Here is a 21,636-nt window from a genome sequence, read left to right as displayed (position 1 = left end):
TTGCAATAGAAGAAGAGGTTTGGACTTCTGATTGCAGCATTAGTTTTCGAGGGGGCTTCCATTGGATCTTTGATTGAGCGTGCTATTGAGGTCGACAATAGGCATGTGTTTTTTCTTTTGTTAGTATATGGATTCAACTCATGCTTGTTTTTCTTTCAAGCAATATTTTTCTTTGTATGCAGTAAGTTTACTTACATCTGATAAATTGCTAGACAAGTTCAAGATATCTTCTTTAAAATATGCATATTGATATTTGGTCTTGTGAATTATGTGAGTTGTATAGGTTGTTACAGGTTGAATAATGGGTAAAGGCATTCAAATGGATTGTCCTTGGTGTTTGTTTGGCCACTCATATAAGTTTTGATGATGACCCACAATGACCTAGCTTTCTCCTATCAGAGAAGAAATAGAAACACTGTTAGCATGATTCTGCACTCATATTATCACCTTCAAAATTTGTGTATTCATGTTTAAGTCCACATAAAACTTCTTGTGAAATAAACATAAGTGAAATAGATATAATCAGTGGAATAACTTGTAAAGACACATAGATGATATTTTCTTTAAATATGGATTTAACTCCTGCAAGTACATTCGACAATGGCTCTTAGAGGTGAAATTAGCTAGTTTCTTCTAGCTTCTTCTATTATTAGAGATGAAACAACTGTTAGTACCGTTGGTCGGTTAGAAGGGAGGTTGAATAGCCCTGCACAAAAAATAAAAAAAAAATCATTCTCGAACTTAAAAGAACACTTGCATAAAAATAATTAAATAAACAAAAGGGCAGAGCCTCAGAGGATTACTTGGTTACAACCGGGGAGGTTGTTAATCCAAGGAATGGAGTAGCACTAATTTCTCCTTCAGGCAGAGAAGCCTCTTTACAGCAGTGTAAGCACAGAAAATGAGAAGTTAAATGAAAACTAAAATGTGTACAAGTGTTGATACAAAAATACTTGTTCTTCTTTAGCTTCTGGACCAAGGTTGTATTTATAACCTTAGTTGGAGCTCCTGAAAGAGTTCCAGGTGCCTAGAAGGGTTCCAGGCGCCTGGAGTGGGATAGAATTCTATCCCGACGCATCGGTCAAAGTCTCCGTCGATCATGATAAATTTTGGATTATGGGGGCTCGAACCCTAAAAGTCAACATGGTTGACTTTTTAGTCCGCGCCCTCTACTTCGGCTCTGCTCGCCTCGGTCTGGGACTTCCGCTCCTGCTCCGCTCGTTTGGGTGATTTCGGTCATCCGGAATAGAGCTCACCCGAACCCAACTTCCGGTCTTCTCATCGAGCAAGCTTCCGCTCCGGCCTGTGTTGTTAGAGGCGCGCCTGAGGCGCGCCCGAGGCGCTAGGCGCACAAAGCGCTGGGAAAAACGCATCTTCCCAAGCGAGGCGGGAGCTGTTCGCCAGGCGCGCGCTTAGGCGCGCCTCGTGCGCCTTTGCACCTCAACGAAGCGCGATCGAGGCTCGATCGAGGCGCCGCGATAGATCGTGACCAAATCTGGATTTTAAACCAAAAAATAACATTCCAAATCAGTGTTGTTTGGAATTAGGGCACGGGAAACAGCAACAGAAACGTAGCAGAAAACACGAACGCAGGAAGGAAGAAAACGCAAGAAGGGAGGAAGAAACCTGAACCCATTTCCGTCCGCCGCCGCCATCGCTGAGTCGCGCCATCGCTGAGTTGCATAGTCCCCAAGTATGTTTTCCTTCTTTTTTCTGTTCTTCACTTCTTCTTCTTCTCTTCTTCTTCTTATTCGTCTGTTATCATCTTCTTCGTCTCTTCTTCTCTTCGCTTCTTCTCTTCGTTCTTTTTCTTCTTCTTTTCTGTATTTTTTACCTGCTGCAGTTCTGTATTCTTTTCGCTGCTGTCCGGTTCGTGTTCTTCGTCTCGTTTTCCTGTTTCCTGGTTTTGTGTCCATTGTCTAGTCCACTGTCCGGTATTTCAACTTTTTAATGTTGCTGACTTCCTACTGCAGCTGGCGTGCTGCTGTCCATTGTCTAGTATTTCAAATTTTTTACTGTTTTTTTTTGTCTTTACTGCTTTTTGTTTTGCTGTGTTGGTGCTGGCGTGCTGTCCACTGTCCAGTGTTTTAGTTTTTTTACTATTTTTATTATTTTTTTTTGTCTTTACTGCTTTTTGTTTTGTTGTGTTGGTGCTGGCGTGCTGTCCACTGTCCAGTGTTTTAGTTTTTTTACTTTTTTTTTTTGTCTTTACTGCTTTTTGTTTTGCTTTGAAATGAATATTTTTATTTTTTTACTGGTTTTTGATTTTTCAAGCTGTAGGTACAATGCCTGAATTGGTCTAAGTTTTACTTTTAAATTGCTGGTACAAATTGTATAATGTTTTTTTCTTATTGGTACCTTATTGATTTTATTTTTATTTTTAATTTTTCAGACTATTTTCTTATTCAATTATCATGGAAGGTAGTAGTAATACTCTAACATATATGTCAAAAGATCCGGGATGGAATTATTTTCAAAGAGTTAATCCAGATAATAAAAATGATTTAATTTGTAATTTTTGTCAAAAAGTTACAAAAGGGGGTATTTATCGTGCAAAACAACATCTTGTTGGGGGGTTTCGAAACACTACGACTTGCAAAAAATGTCCGCCTCATGTACGTGAAGAAATTAAAATTTTCATGGAGAAAAAGACGGAGAAAAGTAATCTTTCTAAACTTGTGACAATGGACTTTGAGGATGTAGACCCTCTTGGTGATGATATTGATATGGATGATATTGGAGCTAAAGTTGTGCTGCCGCCTATAAGTACAAGTACAAGTTCTAGATCAGTGAATATGCAAAAAAGGCTCAGACAAATAGGTCCAATGGATACGTATTTTGCTCCTAATGTACAAAAAAAATGTTGAAAGTAGAAAGAGTAAAGAAAGACAAACTACGATAAATGAGGCATATAAGAAAGAATTGAGGGAAAAAGCTTGTATGGCTATAACTGAGTGGATGTATTATGCGGCAATTCCTTTTAATGTCGTTAACTATTCAAGGTTCAAAAGAATGTTGGACTTGGTTGGCCAATATGGTATAGGTCTAAAAGGACCTAGTTATCATGAGGTGCGGGCTCATTTTCTAAAAAAGGCTGTTGATAGTGTGACAAATGATTACATTAAGTCATGTGAAACAGAATGGGTCAAGTATGGTTGTAGTTTAATGGCAGATGGGTGGACAGACAAAAGGCAGAGAACATTGATTAATTTTTTAGTGAATTCTCCTAAAGGTTCAGTTTTCATCGAATCGGTTGATGCTTCTGATTATGCAAAGACTGGAGAGAAAATATTTCAGTTGCTTGATCGATTTGTGGAGCATGTAGGAGAAGTAAATGTTGTTCAAGTTGTTACGCATAGTGCAAGTAACAATGTACTTGCTGGTAAGAATCTATTTAATTCTTTCTTATCAATATGATTTTTCTTATATATGTTATACTTATCTACTTTTCTAACTTCTTTTGTAGGAAAATTATTAGAAGCAAAAAAGGCCACATTTATATTGGACTCCTTGTGCTGCTCACTGTGTCGACTTGATCGTAGAAGATATTGGGAAATTGCCTGATTTTAAAGCAACATTGAAGAAGGCAATGAGTGTGAATGCTTACATTTATGTTCGTCCCGGCATGGTAAATATGTTGAGGCAATTCACAAGACAAAAAGAGCTTTGTCGGGCGGGTGTCACAAGATTTGCTACTGCTTTTCTCACTCTTGAAAGGATGCACCTACAGAAGCAAAATTTAAGAAAAATGTTCATTTCAAAGGATTGGACAGATAGTAAATGGGCAAAAGAAGCGGCGGGGAAGAAGGTAGCTAAAATCATCATGACACTTAGATTTTGGAGCAGTATTGTGCATATTTTAAAGATATATGGCCCTTTAGTCCGTGTTCTAAGACTGGTTGATGGCGAAAGAAAACCTGCAATGGGCTATATTTATGAGGCTATGGATAGGGCAAAAGAAACAATTATGAAGGCTTTTAAGGAGAAAGAAGAGAAATATAAAGAAGTGTTTGAGATCATTGATGCGAGATGGGAATGTCAACTTCATCGGCCTCTGCATGTTGCAGGACATTATTTGAATCCAGAAATTTTTTATTCATACACAGATTCAAATATCTGTGGAGAAGTGGTGAATGGTTTGTTTGAAACTATGGAGAGATTTGTTTCAAGCGCTGCCGAGCAAGATAAAATCACTACCCAACTCTCTATATATCGAAAGGCAGAAGGGTTATTTGGGAGGAATGTGACAATTAGACATAGAAGAACATTATCTCCAGCAGAATGGTGGGAATGTTATGGAGCAAATACCCCAGAATTACAAAAGTTTGCTATTAAAGTGCTTAGCCTCACTTGTAGTGCTTCTGGTTGTGAGCGCAATTGGAGTGTATTTGAGCAGATATGTAATAAATATGAATGTTTAATACTATTAGTATGTTACATTTATAAGTAGAAAATATTCTTTGCTATTTTATTATACTTATTATGATTTTTAATATTTTGTAGATTCACAGCAAAAAAAGGAATAGGCTAGCTCAGCAACGCTTAAATGATTTGGTATTTGTGAAATATAATCGTGCCTTGAAACTTCGGTATGATGCACGTAATAAGATTGACCCCATCTCTCTGGCAGATATTGATGATAGTAATGAATGGCTGATGGGTAAAATGGATGGAGAAAGCGATAATGAAGAAGATGAGTTAGTTTTTGAAGGTGATGACTTAACATGGGATGTCGTTGCTAGGGCTAGTGGAGTTGAAGAGCCTGAATATTGTACTAGAAGAAAAAATATTGCATCCATGACCTCCAGTTCACATGCTAGGCCTAAACAAGTTGAGAAGGGAAATACATCTTCCTCTATGAGACACTCATCTCTAAGACTTAGAGATGAAGAAGAAGAAGAAGAAATTGAATTTGAAGAAGATGAAGATAAAGAAGAAGAAGAATACAATGAGGATGATCTTGAGCTTGATGATTAATTTGACTTATTACGCTTGTTTTGATGAACTTTGTTAGTTTAAATTAGAAAGTTGAAACTTGAAAATTTGAAACTTTTATTAATTTTATTATGGTGATGCTTTGCTTCTCATATTTGATATTGATGTGTCTGGAATATTAATAGTTATCATATTTGACATATTATATGAGTGTGTCAATAGTTTAGTAGTCATCAACCTCATGTTCAAGAGGCGCGCGCCTTGCGCCTCGGGCTCTAGTAGCCCCTTTGCGCCTCGGTGCGCCTCGCGCCTCTAATAACACTGGCTCCGGCTTCTCGTACCTCAGAATCGTCGCATGCTTCCTTCTTGTCCGTCAACGTATTCTTCCGTATCTTCGTCCCTCGGACGCACTGAGCCCGTCGGCTCTCTCCCGTGCCGACCTTCTCGCTAGCTACGTCTTTTGCTCCTCGAGCAATCTTCCGCTCCAGCTTCTCATCCCTCAAAAACATCGCACGTTCCTTCTCATCCGACAGTGTACTCTTCCGCAACACCTCGTCCCTCAGACGCACCGAGCCTGTCGGCTCGCTCCTGTGACATCCTCACTAGTTGCGTCTTTTGCTCGACTTCCTGTGCTCCTAAGTTCCTGCACACTTAGACACAGGGTTAAACACAACAAGACCTAACCTAACTTAGTTGATGAAATCAAAATCACCTTGGGGTTCCAACAATCTCCCCCTTTTTGATGTGAGCAACCCAAATTAAGCTAGGGTAAACAACTATAAAGTTAAAACAATAAATTTTGCAATAAAGTACAAAAAGTAACAAAAATTTTAAGCTACCACCCCTAGACTTAATTCTCCCTTCTCCCCCTTTGATCACATAAAAATTGGGGTTCCAAAAAATTCTAAGGGTATGTCTGATTTTCAAATAATTTTGAAAAAACTTATCAAGTTTTAAAAATTCTGAAAATTATAAAAAATTTTACAATAATTTTAGAAACTTTAAGTGTTGTAAAAAAAAAATTCTAATAGAATTTTGATAAACATTTAAGTCATTCATAATTCAATACTTAACAGTTAGTCAACTAAATATTCTTTTCAATAATCGGTTTCGAGACTGTGACGAGTCATTAAGTCTTCTTGGTTATTGGAGCAACAACTACCTTCTAGACAAAGCCTTTTAGAAAAATTAAATATTTAATTTTCTCTCTGAAAGCCCTAAGTTTAAAAATTTGTTAAAGAAAAAATAAGTTATGCATGATTTTAGAATCCAAAATAGATTCCTTCCTACAAGATTAACCAAGAATTTCTTAGCAATATATTTTTTTGAAATTCTTCTTATTTGTCCCTTATGGTATCTAAGGTACCAATTTAATCCATAGAATTTTTTAATATATTAACTATCTGAGCATGCATGATTTTTCAAAATATCTACTTGTACTTTCAAACATAGTTTGTAGAATCGCGATCCTACGCAGGATCGATTTAGGGTCAGGATCGGATCGGTCAGGATCGGATCGTAGAATCGTAAGATCCTACCAAAAACCCTTAAAATTTTATCATACATGATTAATAATTAGAAAAAATACCTAAAAAACTCATTTACATATAAATAAATAACTAATTTTGTATATATATGCAATTATTTACACTCAACACATCAAATTACATTACTACATGTACAAATTTAAATTAACTTGTAATTCAACTATCATTCTCGCATAGTAATAATATTTATATTTTCATATCATAAAATGAAAGAATATAAAATATCTATTAACACAATAATAATAACACATACAATGTCAAAAATATTTCCTTGATTTATAAGATAATTCAATTTAAATGTCAACAAAGCATCTGACGTATATAATAGAAGCTATTGAATCCTTTGATTCAAAAATGAATGTCAGAAATAATCTTCTAAAAATTGGTTGATGTCACACAATACTAGACAATATACATCCAAAAACTTATTATTTTGAGAAAAATAAATGACAGAATATTATTGATAAAAAACTAACTCAAAAATAATTAAACATATATTTAAATAATTTAAAACTCTAATAAGATGAAAAAAAGATAATGGTTAAGGATAAACTTTGAAATTTATTAAAGATCTCTGAACGAGCTTTAATTTGATATATTATAGGTCCCGTGGTTCAATCCGAGTCAAAAGTTATGACCTCTCAAAGCTTCCACCGATCCTACTCCGATTCTGCTCCGATCATGCTCCGATTCTATCGATTCTGCTCCGATCCTACCGATCCTACCGATCCTGCTGCGATCCTACTGCAAAAACGATTCTGCACGATCCTGGATCGATTTTGGGTTTCCGGATCGTAGGATCGTACGATCCTACGATCCGGATCGCGATTTTACAAACTATGTTTTCAAATTATCATTTTCTAACTTTGATTTATCATTTTCTAATTCTAATCTTTTAAAATCTTTAACAGACAAAATTTATCTAAAATTAATTTCAACTCTTTATTTTCTTTTTCTAGCATACAACAGTTCTTTAAAAATAGTTTAACACACTTGAATAACTTTTTGGGAGGAAAAGACCATACCTGACTTACCTTGTTGATCCCGTCATTCGTAGCTCCCCCTGAACTGTTGCTTTCTTCCGATGTTGCTCCCCCTTCATCGATGCTCTCGATGCTCATATCGGACGAGCTTGCTTCATTTTTGTCTTTTGGTAGGTACTCGGCTATAAATATTGTCTCGGATTCTTTTGACGACGACTTGATGTCCATCGAGGAGTTGGATTCGGCTTTAATCGGTTCTTCGTGGAGCTTCAAGAACTTTTCCCAAAGTTCTTTTGTACTTTGGTTGTCGTCGATTTTATCGAGATCTTCAACCTGTAGTACGCTTAAAAGATGAAATTCAGCCTTACCATTTGACGTAAAATTGTCACGCTGCCTTTTGGTCCAATGGTGTTTTTCAATTTCTTCTCCGTTCGTATTCTTCGGTACTTCAGAACCATATTTCATTATTAATAAAATATTAAAATCTGTTTTAAGAAATATCTCCATTTATCGCTTCCAAAATGTGAACTCCCCCTCGAACATTGGTGGGTAGATGTTAGTTCCGGCCATCTCGTTGATTCAGTCGGCGATTAGTCATTCTGAAGCGTCCTGACTCTAATACCACTTGTTAGGACCGTTGGTCGGCTAGAAGGGGGGTTGAATAGCCCTGCACAAAAAGCAAAAATGAACCCTTCTTAGACTTAAAAGAGCACTTGCATAAGAATAATTAAATAAATAAAAGGGCAGAGGCTCAGAGGATTTACTTGGTTACAATCGGGAAGGTTAATCCAAGGAATGGAGTAGCACTAATTTCTCCTTCAGGCGGAGAAACCTTTTTACAGCAGTGTAAGCACAGACAATGAGAAGTTAAATGAAAACTAAGATGTATACAAGTGTTGATGCAAGAATACTTGTTATTCTTTAGCTTCTTGACCAAGGCTGTATTTATAGCCTTAGTCGGGGTGCCTGAAAGAGTTTCAGGCTCCTGGAGTATGATAGAATTCTATCCCCGACGCGTCGGTCAAAGTCCACGTCAATCATGATAAATTTTGGGTTCCGGGCACCCGGAATGAGTCCGGGCCCTCTATTCCGGCTCTGCTCGCCTCGATCCGAGACTTCCGCTCCAAATCCGCTCACTTGGATGATTTCGGTCATCCGGAATAGGGCTTACCCGAACTAGGGATGACAATGGGTTAGCTTCGGATCGGATTCTATATCCTCCGTCCCCATACCCATCAGGTATAGGATCTCCGATGGGTATGCCCATACTCATTAAATGATCGGATATCTTCTATAGTTATAATTTTTCTTTTTTCTATCTAACTATTATCATTCAACAAAAATATATTAAAATTAACAACCTATTAAAAAATATATTTAATTAAAAAAATAGATTAAACATTTATATAATCTCCTCCTAATATCAACAAAAATAGTAAGTTGATTTTAGAAAAAAGAAATTTTCTTTAATATATGTATATATATATTATTTAATCGGACATTTGGGTCGGGTATCGGGTATTGATAGTCCCTCCGTACCCTCCTCTATTCGGGTCGGATGTCGGATCCTCCATTGGGTTCGGGTGATATTGCCATCCCTAACTCGAACCCAACTTCCGGTCTTCTCCTCGAACAAGTTTCCGCTCCGGCTTCTCGTACCTCGGAATCGTCTCATGCTTCCTTCTCGTCCGCCGGCGTACTCTTCCGCAGCTTCGTCCCTCGGACGCACTGAATCCGTCAACTCTCTCCCGTGCCGACATTCTCGCTAGCTGCATCTTTTGCTCCATGAGCAATCTTCCTCTCTAGCTTCTCGTCCCTCAGAAACATCGCACGTTCCTTCTCATCTGCCGGTGTATTCTTTTGCAACATCTCATCACTCAGACGCACCGAGCCCGTCAGCTCTCTCTTGTGTCGTCATTCTCGCTAGTTGCATCTTTTGCTCGACTTCTTCTGCTCATAAGTTCCTGCACACTTAGACACAGGGTTAAACACAACAGGACCTAACCTAACTTAGTTGATCACATCAAAACTATCTTAGGATTCTAACAACAACAACATTGGTAACTATGCCTTCAAATGAGAACATGAAAGCTCTAATAGCTCTTAGAGATGCAGCAACCTAGCTTTTTTTTTCTCGTAATTGAATAACAAATAAATTGTCACCTTAATTCTAGGAGGAAATAGGAATGGTGATATTTAAAGAGAATTTGAAATTTAAAATATTAATAGATAAATCTACATGTTTCGTTACCCTTTCATGATGTTATTAGGAGTAGCTACATGTGTTCATGGGGTATTAGGAGTAGCTACATATATTGTTCAACTTAAGCCTCAAACTACGGCACTTATATATTTTGAACTAGTCATGGACACATGTATATGGTTGGAAAGAGAGGGGATGATATGCTCTCTGGAGTTCCTTTTACATTATATTTTTCATTCACAATCTAGATGTACTAAATATTTTTCACATCCTTCTCAATCTGTTATGCAAAGAATTTTTTATTCAGCTTTATTTATTCTTATACTCCTAAGTTTGGATGAATTTTGTGTCTGATTTTTGTTAATGAGTGAGGCGTGAGTCATGACTATCATATTTTCATTTCATAGGAAGTAAATGACAATTTTGATATGAAAAATTGTCAACTAATATTTGTTTTGTTGTTAGGCATAGTGACATTATATTAAAACATGAAGGGAATGTTAATCAATATTGTTTTGTTGTTTCAATATTTTTATAGAATTTGAAAATGGTAGTGTTGATGATGAAGATGATGACGATATGTTGTTGATACTCATGGGGGATAGTACTTTTGTTTGGCATGCAAAGAGTAATGTTTTAAGTATTATTCTGTTACTTTATTTATTATTCTTGTTGAATGCTAACATCCTTTATTAGATAATAAACATTAGACTAGAATTCAATCTATCTTCAGTTCTGGGATCTATTGCTAGATTTTATTATATTAGTTGATATTTTTAGATCATTAAACCTAACTCCCTCACGGTTGGAGTATAAATGTAGGTGTAGTATATGGTAATTTTTTATGTCACTTTCTATAAAAAGTTTAAAGGTGATTAATAAGAATGTCATGTTTTAATATGTAAAGGTGCAGTATGTAATTTTAATTTGGGTATATGATGCAGGCTCAATTTTAGATATTTCTTTGTTATTTCTCTTAAATCTAATGCATTTTGTATATTTTTTTTCCATTTCAATTTGCACGAAAAATTAATATTATAATAAATTTTAATATGATGAAGTCAGAAGTGAATGAAGTAAATTCGTCTACTCGTACCTATATGCCTAAATAGGTTGTGTACGTTGGAATAAATATTTGATTTTTTAGATTTTTTGATATACTTGTGGATACACTTTTGATTTTTTAGATATATTTTTTTGTAATACTTATGGATTGGCGAATGTAAACTTGTGAATTCGTTGATATATAATTTTGGCTTTATACTTATAATGGGGTGGATATATATTTGTAGATTGGTAGATATAAACTTGTAGATTTCTTGATAATTACGAAGTTATTTCTTATCAATTACTTTAGTATAATACAAAACAATGAAGTCTTTTAAATCAATTACTTTGTCAATAAATGTAAATTGCGAAGTAATATAATATCAAATACTTCGACATATATAAGTTATAACAAAGTTATAGAATATATTTATTACGGTAATCAATGTAAACTGTAAAGTTATATATCATTTATTACTTCGACATATTACAAAACTAACGAACTAAAAGACATTTTTTTTATTTCGGCATCGTCTAAGAACTGATTTTGCCTCCTTGAACCGGTCAAAGACTTCGCTAATTTCATATATACGACTTCGGTGATTGATGAAGTAAAATAATATCCTTTTACTTCATGTGCGTTTACTTTGATAATTATCTATCTATGAATTTGATAAATATACGGAGTAAATCATGAAAATTCTACTAGTTCAGCCAAGCCATCATGTGGCTAGGTTGCCCAACCAGGTTGTATGTTAGGCCTGCCATGTAACTAAGTCGCCCTGCAGGTTGTCCGATAGGGCTGCCGTGTTAGTCACAGGATCATTACAGTGAAAGAATTTTTATATATTTTTAATTTTTTAAATAAAAATAGTATTTTAGAAAAGAAATATGTCTTTATATAAAAGTACGGCCTCTAGAATTTTTAACAGATATAAATGAGTCATTTTAGCAAATGTAGTTGTATAAAATTTAGAATAGTCATTTTGGATCAGCTCGGGCTCTTTTCGTTAAATATTTTAAATATATTAAATTAAAATTTTATCAATATATTTAAAAATCAACTTCAACGGATCAGCCTATACGTGTTACAAGCTAGGCGACCTGTATGTGATGAGCACATAAGTTAGCCAGTAAGCTGAGAAGAAAAAAAAAATGAAAATTTAATGGGTTCATATATTAGCCTTCTTAATTCATAACCAAAATTTAAATTTTTAATTTTTTTTATGTTTTTTAATCAACTAACCGACTCAACTTGTAAATCATCTTGAATTGAATTGAATTAAAAATTTCCTAATCCATCCAAACCCGACAACTGATAATTTTGGATGGAGCCATCTGCCTCGCCACGCCCAATCTACAGTTCTAATACAATTGCTCCAACATTGTGCTACTTTATGCAAAGCCATATATCAATATGATATGGTTTTGTCCAAAACTACTCTTAACGTCCTACAATTTTATCTAATCAAATAACATTGAAAATAGGAGGAGCATATTAGGCATCTAAAAAAATAAAAATATGTAACAAAAGTCTCCACATCCGGCAGAGCGCCGCCCTGTAGAACAAGGACTCCGACGAGTTATCTGCTCGCCACGGCATCCATGGATAACACCTAGGCTAATTCGAGAGGAAGCAAGGTTTCTATACGAATCAACAAAGCTTTTCTTCGATCCCATTTAGCAGCCAACCGAAGAAGATCAATTGCTCACCGACTGTGTCTCATGAGTAGTTTCAGTCAATTCTACATCTTTTGTAGTAAAAGAGGTAGTCGTCATCTTAACTCGGAACTTTTAGGACCGTAATTGTGATGAATATTTACCTTAGCTAACAGCTTTTAAATAATGTTTTGAAAATCGGATCAATCACTGAATCGATGAATTGATTGAATTGAGGTTTTTGAAGTTCGATCGGTCGAACTGATGATTCAACCGTTATATATATATATATTTTAATAATAAAAAATCATACTTCATCAATCCTAGTTGAACCGAAGATTTTAATAAATTTTGAACGATTTTGACCGATTTTAAGAGATTTTGATTGATTTTTATTTTTTCGATTTTGATGATTGACCGGAACAGATCAAGGACTGATTCGCGGTTCGGCCGGTTCGGTCTGGTTTTCACAATACTGCCTTTAAATTAAGAGGAAAAAAAAAACTGCACCTCATAGTGAAATAAAAAACTTTATTTGGAGATTTTTTTTAAAATGAGCCAAATTAAAAAAAAACATAGACCCTCAAAAGTTATTGTTCTTTATTCATAGAATATAATAGAATACGTCGATTATTAATTTTTTTAATAAAAAATTAATCTAAATATTTTAAATCTAACTCGAGAAACGAGCATATGTAATGATGCATTCACTAGAAAAAAGGAATTAAAAACAAAGGTAATGTTAAATGGTCAGAATTTGATCAACTAGAATGTATACGTGCATGCATATACAGGGGCATTTTAGTAATATCAGATGTGTATATTAATTACATGCATGTCTATACATATATATGAATTGATTGAATTGAGGTTTTTGAAGTTCAATCGGTCGAACTGATGATTCAACTGTTATATATATATATATATATATTTATTTTAATAATAAAAAATCATACTTCATCAATACTAGTTGAACCGAAGATTTTAATAAATTTTGAACGATTTTGACCAATTTTAAGAGATTTTGATTGATTTTTATTTTTTCGACTTTGATGATTGACCGGAACATATCAAGGACTGATTCGCGGTTCGGCCGGTTCGGTCTGGTTTTCACAATACTGCCTTTAAATTAAGAGGGAAAAAAAACTGCACCTCATAGTGAAATAAAAAACTTTATTTGGAGATTTTTTTTAAAATGAGCCAAATTAAAAAAAAAAACATAGACCCTCAAACTTAAATTAACGTTTTTTTAAGCTAGATAAATATTTAAAAGTTATTGTTCTTTATTCATTAGAATATAATAGAATACATCGATTATTAATTTTTTAATAAAAATTAATCTAAATATTTTAAATCTAACTCGAGAAACGAGCATATGTAATGATGCATTCACTAGAAAAAAAAGAAATAAAAACAAGGGTAATATTAAATGGTCAGAATTTGACCAGCTAGAATGCATACGTGCATGCATATACAGGAGCATTTTAGTAATATCAGATATGTATATTAATTACATGCATGCATATACATATATTATAATTGGGGATACAGATTTCTAACTGGTCAAATTTTGACCAACAAAATTTATTGTAAAAACAAATAGAAGAAAACGTATGCTTGGATAATTAGATTAACTAGGATTTTAAAAAAAAATTAAAAAAAAATATAATTAATCTATAATATTTTCTAGCCTCTAGCTAAATGGGCCTGAGGCTGAGGCTTTCGGGCCTCCTCGCGGTTTGCCCGGTTGGGCGGCTGGCGATCCTTCAGTTCCAGTACACATCAATGTGATTTTGTGACACATAATATGGAGTGTTTGTGGCTTTGTATGACCGTGTTTAACAATTTGTTTGATATCATTTTCTAATGTGAATGATAAAGGAGAGTTAAAAGTGATTAGATGAAAAGTATAAGTATTGAAGACATCCTTTTTGCATTCAAAATTAACTTTGTGAGCCAAAATAGTAATAAGAGGACTAAGATTTGAATCACAAATGAGATAAATATATTGGAAGTTGGCTTCTTAGTGTGTATAAACGCTGTGACATGAATTTACAGTTAAGATATTAAAGTGTGTTTTATCTCTTACTAAAAAAATTTAAAAAACAAAAGACATCTTTATTTTTTTTAACTACTAGTGATCGTGCACACGCGTCGCGTGTGTAATATTATACATTGAAATCACATTAACCATTTATAATGAAATTATATTAATTAAAATATTTTAGCATTAAAATACTAAAGTAGAGTTGTTAGGGTAAAGTACCTAACTTTTAAAATTTTGAATTATTTAGGTCTTTTGAAAATTTGAATTATTTGGGTCTTTGAAAATCTGAATTGTTTGAATTTTCGAGTGTCAGCCTTACGGCTTCCCTATGAAAAAAATTAATTTAATTTAATATTATACTTATCTTAGTAACAAAATTAAGAAAAGTATATTTTTTTAACATTGTCGACCTAAAATATTTATAAAAGTTTTTTTGATCATAGTGTTGTCAATTTTAAGATGTGGGACTAAAAAGAATTATATTTTTTAATATAAAACAACCAGAGAAAATTAATGATGAGAAAAATTTATAATAATATGTCGCAGCTGAATCTCGAACTCTAGATCACTGATTGTTTCGCTTGTGGAATTACTAATAAACCTTGGAATTATTTTTAGTGTGAATAGAAAAAAGGATATTAACGTAAATTTATTTTAGGCTTCACCAAAAGTTAGTTAGTACTAAAAGGGGGGGGGGGATTTTTAATAAAATAGTTAGTAAAATATATATATATATATATATAATAGCATCTTAATATATATAATTCTCAACTAGAAAATATTTTTATTTTAATACTATTATATTATAACAAAAAATAAAATTATTTTAATTTTATCAAAATTACTATATACGAAACAGATTGATATATCAAAATACTTTTTATTAGCTTAATTAAAATTATTTAAATTTAATTAAAATTATTTCAAAATTAGTGTAGCAATTGTAATCATAGTTGCTATATAATTTTATAACTATTGTAACACTTAGGTCAGACTGAAGTTGTGAGATCGATATAACTACTACAATAATTAAAGTTACTTTGAAATTATTAATCTTGGTTAAAGTCGAAATAAATATACTTTTGTTATTAAATTTGAATAATTTTAATCGAATTAATAAAAAAATATTTTGGTAACTCGGATGTACAAATATACTTCTAGTCATCTAATTCACAAGTTTGTTGTGTTGATTCTATAAATGACAAATAATGATGTTGACTCAGAATGAGATGTTACTTAGCTTGTGTATATTGTTCTGAACAATAGATATATCTTCGTGTAGAAGACAGAAAGAAAGACAAGGACAGAAAGAAAGACGAGGACATGAGGGAGCATCCGACGAGTGTATTCTCTTCATAGTTCAACAACATGATAAGACCCTTCATTAAAAAAAAACAACGAGATAGGGCCAAGCTAGCTAAGAGAGAACAAATGATAGTTCAACAACATGATAAGACCCAGAGAAAAAAAAAAGAAGATAATTTGCTAAATCACGTACAAGATGTATATTCAATTTTTATATTATTAAAATAAATAATCATTTTTAATTATACCCCTACTTTACCAACAATCGATAGCTTGATTGATCAGTTTCATCCATCAATTTCTAAATTTGCTATGCTCTATCGTACATTGTGTGAGAAAACCATTTACGCAGCTCTCAACACATAATAAATTTATGTTAATTTTTGTTAAAAAAATATGAATTATATTTAGGCTATAAAATCTATGTTTAAGGGTACGATTATACTCAGTATGAGGAAAGGAATGAAATGAACTCAGTTTGAAGTATTTTTAAAATGTCAAAGGTCATTAGCAAAATTTGACCAAAATTTGTTAATAACCTTGGACACCTCAGAATACTTTAAACTAAGTTTATTGCATTCCTTATATCATTCTAAGTGTAATTATACTCTTAAATATAAATTTATAACCTAAATCAGAGAGTTATGAATTTTTTATAAATATTAGAATAGTTTTAAATTAAGACCATTACACTCCTAGAAACGTCTTAAGTATAATTATGCCCTTAAATCTAAATTCCATAACATACATTGAAAGAGGTAGAATTTTGAAATCTTCAAACACATATGACAATTGGACATAAGTTCATTAAAAAGCCTAGGTCTATCATACACCAACAAAAGATTCTTTTAACTTTCATATTTAAGACCATATCAAAACCCCCTCACTTTTTACCATCTTACTTGAACTAAATAGTCTGACACATGGGCGAAGCCTTTGAAATTCTAAATCATGAAAATATAGAAACAAATTCTGAAAACATTTACAGTGCTCTTTGTAGATGATCTAGAGAAGATCTTGTGTTCTTCGTGTGCAATTGGCGATGGCAACTCATGATCTTCAGACTTGTTGTCAGAAGAACTATCACAGAATAAATCAAATTCCATGAACCAAACCTCTAGCCTTCTCTTGTTCTCACTTTTTTTCTTAAGAAGTCTTCGATGCACTTGGACGTACATATTTATAGGCAGAGCAAGCATCTTCCTTTTCTTATAACTTGGGCTCACTATTGTTAGATTATATAATTTATTAGAATTATTTATTTATAACTTTAAGGGTAATTTAGTCTTTTACCTTTTTAATTTAGGGTTTATTTAGATTTTTTCTTTAGACTTTTTCTTGTAATTAACTATATAAGGCCTTGTACTCTTTATTTTTTTATTCATAAAAATAAAGATGCCTACTCTTTTTCTTTGTCGTTAATTTCTACATGGTATCAAGCCTTTATTTCTATCTTTTTGATAATTTGATTGAATCATTGCTAATTCGATCCACAATTTTCGCGGATCGTACAGTTTTGATTGGATTCCTTTTGTTTTCGCAATACTTGGTTTTGTTTGGTGTTCGATTATTCTTCAACACAATTTGTTCTATCATCATGAGTGGTCGCACAGAAGATTCGCTTCAATCGATTAGTGTCTGATTGGATGGAAAAAATTATTCGTATTGGGGATATGTTATGTAAAAAATTTTGCGAGGAAAATCTATGTGGGAATATGTTTTAGGTGTGCTAGTTCAACCTACGGGCATCAATGCTGATGATTATATAAAGTCGTTAGATATTTGGGAGATCGATAATGCGAAGATTATTACGTGGATCAATAATTCTGTTTAACACTCCATTGGTGCTCAATTGGCCATGTACGAGACAACCAAAGAGGTTTGGGATCATCTAGCAAGATTATATACGCAGTGTAACTTTATCAAACAATATTAATTGGAAACAGATATCCACACACACACGTAATATTATATACGCAATTTAATTTTACCAAACAATAATTTGTACGACAACAATGTTGTTACACTGAACAATTACAGTTAGTACCCATGCACGTAACATTTGAGTCAATTGCATAATCGCATCTACAATGAATGGAGGTGAGCAATATTGAGAAGACGGGGGAGTATTTTGAGAAATCGGTACATACTTTAAAAAAAAAACGAAAATAAACGCACACTAAATTGGCCCGACCTATATGTACCTGTGTCGTTATATAGTGCAAGGGTCAAACGAAGAAGCCACGAAGAAGCCTGGCACTCTCTCCCTTCTCTCTCTCTCGCAAGTGACGGAGGCGCCACCATTCCCTCTTCGGCTCCGCCCGCGACTCCTCGATCGAGGTATGGCCTGAACGCCCTCGTCATAGATTTGATACTCCAGTCTTTGCTCCTTTCTTTCACGGTTTAGGCGCTGATTTCTGAGTAAATAGTTTGTTTTTGCTCCCTTTTGATCTCTATGTTCCGTGTCCGTTTGTTCGCGTGGTTCGTGTTGACTGTTGATGTTTCTTTCGCAGATCTGAAGGTGGTATTTTTGTGTTTGCTTCGATCTTGTTGCTTTGGATTTGCGATGTTCATTTTCTGAAACAGGACCCTTTTGTTATCGTGTAATGTATCTGTGAATGATTTTGTCAATTTTTGTGCTTCTAATGCTAAAGACGATTCTAGGGTTTCTGGTTGTGGCTTCTTACAAGTAAAGATATTGTGTGATGGAGATTGTGTTGACTAGTTCAATTAATCATCGTCTCAGGATTGGAATGGCTTAGAAACTAGTAAAATTAGAAATTAGGGTCGAAGGTGATGAGAATTGTGCCATAATGGGCACTGGGATTCCTGATGTGGTGAGTGTTTCCTGCGAACTCAACCACGACCATCTATATGCAGATCAGGTCACTGCAAATGGTTTCATACTGGAAGGAGCTCCGACGACCGCCATCTCACAAGTTCTTGAGGCTTCAACTTCTCCTGTTGCTATTTCAGATTTGACCACTGATTCGAGTGCTCCATCTTCACAGGGTACCTCGGCTGCTATCGTAGATACAGATTTTAACTATGATCATCTCTCCTTGGAGGAGAATACCTTGAATATCTTGGAACTGGGAGGGTTGAGCCATTTCTATGAACAGAGTGGCTACCTCACTGTTTCAGATATTCATCCTGGGTTCACCCCTTCTGATTCTGCCCCAAACTCCGACCTTCCGGCAACGCTGAGTCGGGTGGCCGAGGTAGATTCTTTCGAGGACTCTGAGATTTTCTCTGATATTCTCCTCAAAGATATTGATAAGATGCTCATGGAGGAAAACATAAATGATAAGTTTATCACCTATCCGGAACACCCTGCTCTATTAGCTGCAGAACAACCCTTCTATGAAATCCTTGGTGACGAGTTCTCGCTCTTGACTGATCAGTCTTCTTTGTTGTCTAGTCATTTTTCAAACTGCCCTACTGACAGCATCACTAAACCCCATGGAAGCTTCAGTGACAGAACTCTCTTTGAGAATAGCTGGACGTCTGATTATATTGATTATTCTCTGCTACAGACCAACCCTAGCCTCGATGGCTACAGTTCACAGTATTCACTGTCCAACAATTGCTTTTGCAACTTTGTCAACATGGTGGAGGGAACTCTCGTAGGCACACTTGGTATTCCTGATTTTCTTAACATGAGCCAGCCAGCATGGGAGTTCGAGAGGGGAGTTGAGGAGGCAAAAAAATTCCTTCCAAGTGATGATCAGTTGGTGATCAACCAGGAGACTAATGGTTTCTGTTTACCTCTACCGACAATAGAAAAACAGAAACTGATTGAGGTCCAAGAAGAAGCTGCAGAGAAAGAAAAGTTCAATCATTTATCAAGGGGTCGGAAAAAACATGATGGAGAGGATTTGGATTTGGAGGAAGGTAGGAACAGCAAGCAATCAGCAGTTTTCTCAGATGAGACTCATCGTACAGAAATGCTCGATGAGATTTTACTTTGCAACGGGGAAAAGTGCGCCAAACGTGTTGATGAACTTCGCCTAAAATTGCAGAATGAAGTAAGCAAGATTTCTCATAGTGGCCACCAGAAAGGATCAAACGGTGGCAAAGGTCGAGGGAAGAAGAACTCAAAGAGAAATGTCATTGATCTTACAACTCTCCTCGTTCATTGTGCCCAAGCTGCGGCAACAGATGATCGGCGAACTGCAAATGAATTGTTGAAGCAAATCCGACAACACTCTTCGCTGAATGGAAATGCAAACCAGAGATTAGCCCATTGGTTTGCGGATGGCCTCGAAGCTCGCCTTGCTGGTACAGGAAGTCTGTTCTACCATCAGTTGGTGGCAAAGCGTCATCAAGTTACTGAAATCCTAAAAGCTTACCAGCTTTATTTGGCTGCTTGTCCTTTCAAGAAGATTTCTCATTTCTTCTCTGCCCAAACAATTCTGAACGTGTCTGAGAAGGCAGAAAAGTTGCACATTATAGATTTCGGCATATACTATGGCTTCCAGTGGCCGTGCTTCATGAAGCGTCTTTCTTCCAGGCCTGGTGGACCTCCGAAACTTAAAATGACTGGTATTGATGTCCCTGTGCATGGATTCCGCCCTACCGAGGTGATTGACGAAACAGGGCTGCGCTTGACTGATTATGCACGAAGTTTCAAGATTCCTTTCGAGTTTCATGCCATTGCAGCCAATTGGGAGACCATTAAAGTGGAGGATTTCAAAATTGAAAAAGATGAGGTGGTGGTGGTCAACTGTTTGTATCGGTTAAGGAATTTGATGGATGAGACAGTGGTGATCGACAGTCACAGAGATAGGGTCTTAAACACTATAAGAAAGATAAAACCAGATGTGTTCATCCATGGTGTCTTGAATGGCACGTACAATGCCCCCTTCTTTGTAACGCGCTTTCGGGAGGCTTTGTTCCACTTTTCTTCCTTATTTGACATGATCGAAACGAACGTGCCACACGAGGATGAAGCAAAGCAGCTGATTGAAAAGGTTCTCTTCGGACGTGAACTTATCAATGTGATCTCTTGCGAGGGCACAGAGAGGGTGGAGAGACCAGAGACATACAAGCAGTGGCAAGTAAGAAATCTGAGGGCAGGTTTAACCCAGCTTCCGCTGAACCCCGATATACTGAAGAAAGCGAAAAATAGGGTGCAGTCATGCTACCATAAGGACTTTATTTTGGATCAAGATAGCCACTGGCTACTACAAGGTTGGAAGGGGAGGATCATTTTTGCCCTATCGACTTGGAAGACAAATAGTTGTTGCTAGTTCTTGTGGTAGCTTTTGTCTTTGTGGCATATGATGTAAATGACCACCTATTTGTATTTATAGCTTGTATCATATGAGAACTCCACTCAAAGAGCTTATGCCAAATGTGATATGTTGCCTACATGATATTTTGGTGCAAGTGTAACTATGGTCGTTAACTTCTAATTTAACCCTTAAACTATTTTTTCATGCAGACTTAAGATCCATCTCATATTGGTGGGTTTGTTATACAAAGATCTCTAGGACGATAAACTAGTCAAGTTGAGTCAAACTTTGTGGTATTTAAGTTTGTTTGACCACTTATTTATATTTATAGCTTGTATCATATGAAAACTCCACTCATAGAGCTTATGCCAAATGTGATATGTTGCCTACGTGATATTTTGGTGCAAGTGATTTTTTCATACTGATCTAAGATCGATCTTATATTGGTGGATTTGTTTTGCAAAGATATTTAGGACAATAAATGAGTCAAGCTGAGTTAAATTTTGTGATGTTCAAACTTATTTGATAAGTTAATTGAATTAAACCAAGCTTAAAATGAATTAAGCTGTTGAAATGATTGTTCAAGTTTGGTTTAAGTTTGATTCGTTTAAATGTTATCGAACTTTCAATTGAAAATTTTATAATTTTAAATTTATTTGATTAATTATTAATT

At 34.9% G+C, this 21,636-nt stretch overlaps 2 protein-coding genes across 3 annotated transcripts; one reads left to right on the top strand and one right to left on the bottom strand.

The window, feature by feature from the left end:
- Positions 1-1,216: 1,216 nt before the first annotated feature.
- On the bottom strand, positions 1,217-1,965 carry LOC121973724 (vicilin-like seed storage protein At2g18540). The gene is made up of 2 exons (XM_042525100.1): positions 1,627-1,965; positions 1,217-1,495 (listed from the first exon to the last, which is right to left on the bottom strand). Exons 1-2 carry the CDS (start codon positions 1,914-1,916, stop codon positions 1,441-1,443), a joined length of 345 nt encoding a protein of 114 aa, XP_042381034.1. The 5' UTR covers positions 1,917-1,965; the 3' UTR covers positions 1,217-1,440.
- A 15,967-nt stretch (positions 1,966-17,932) lies between these two features.
- LOC121971467 (scarecrow-like protein 9) lies at positions 17,933-21,101 on the top strand. Of its 2 annotated transcripts, none has more exons than XM_042522747.1 (2): positions 17,933-18,066; positions 18,473-21,101. In XM_042522747.1, exon 2 carries the CDS (start codon positions 18,540-18,542, stop codon positions 20,976-20,978), a length of 2,439 nt encoding a protein of 812 aa, XP_042378681.1. In that variant the 5' UTR covers positions 17,933-18,066; positions 18,473-18,539; the 3' UTR covers positions 20,979-21,101. The 2 variants fall into 2 exon arrangements, with proteins under 2 accessions (XP_042378681.1, XP_042378682.1); XM_042522748.1 differs by having other exon boundaries at positions 17,966-18,066; positions 18,391-21,101.
- The last annotated feature ends 535 nt before the right edge of the window (positions 21,102-21,636 follow it).

This window comes from Zingiber officinale, chromosome 4A, assembly GCF_018446385.1.
Source record: "Zingiber officinale cultivar Zhangliang chromosome 4A, Zo_v1.1, whole genome shotgun sequence".
Taxonomy (NCBI): Eukaryota; Viridiplantae; Streptophyta; class Magnoliopsida; order Zingiberales; family Zingiberaceae; genus Zingiber; species Zingiber officinale.
The sequence above is the reverse complement of the archived record's forward strand: the minus strand, read 5'-3'. Positions and strand labels throughout refer to the sequence as shown.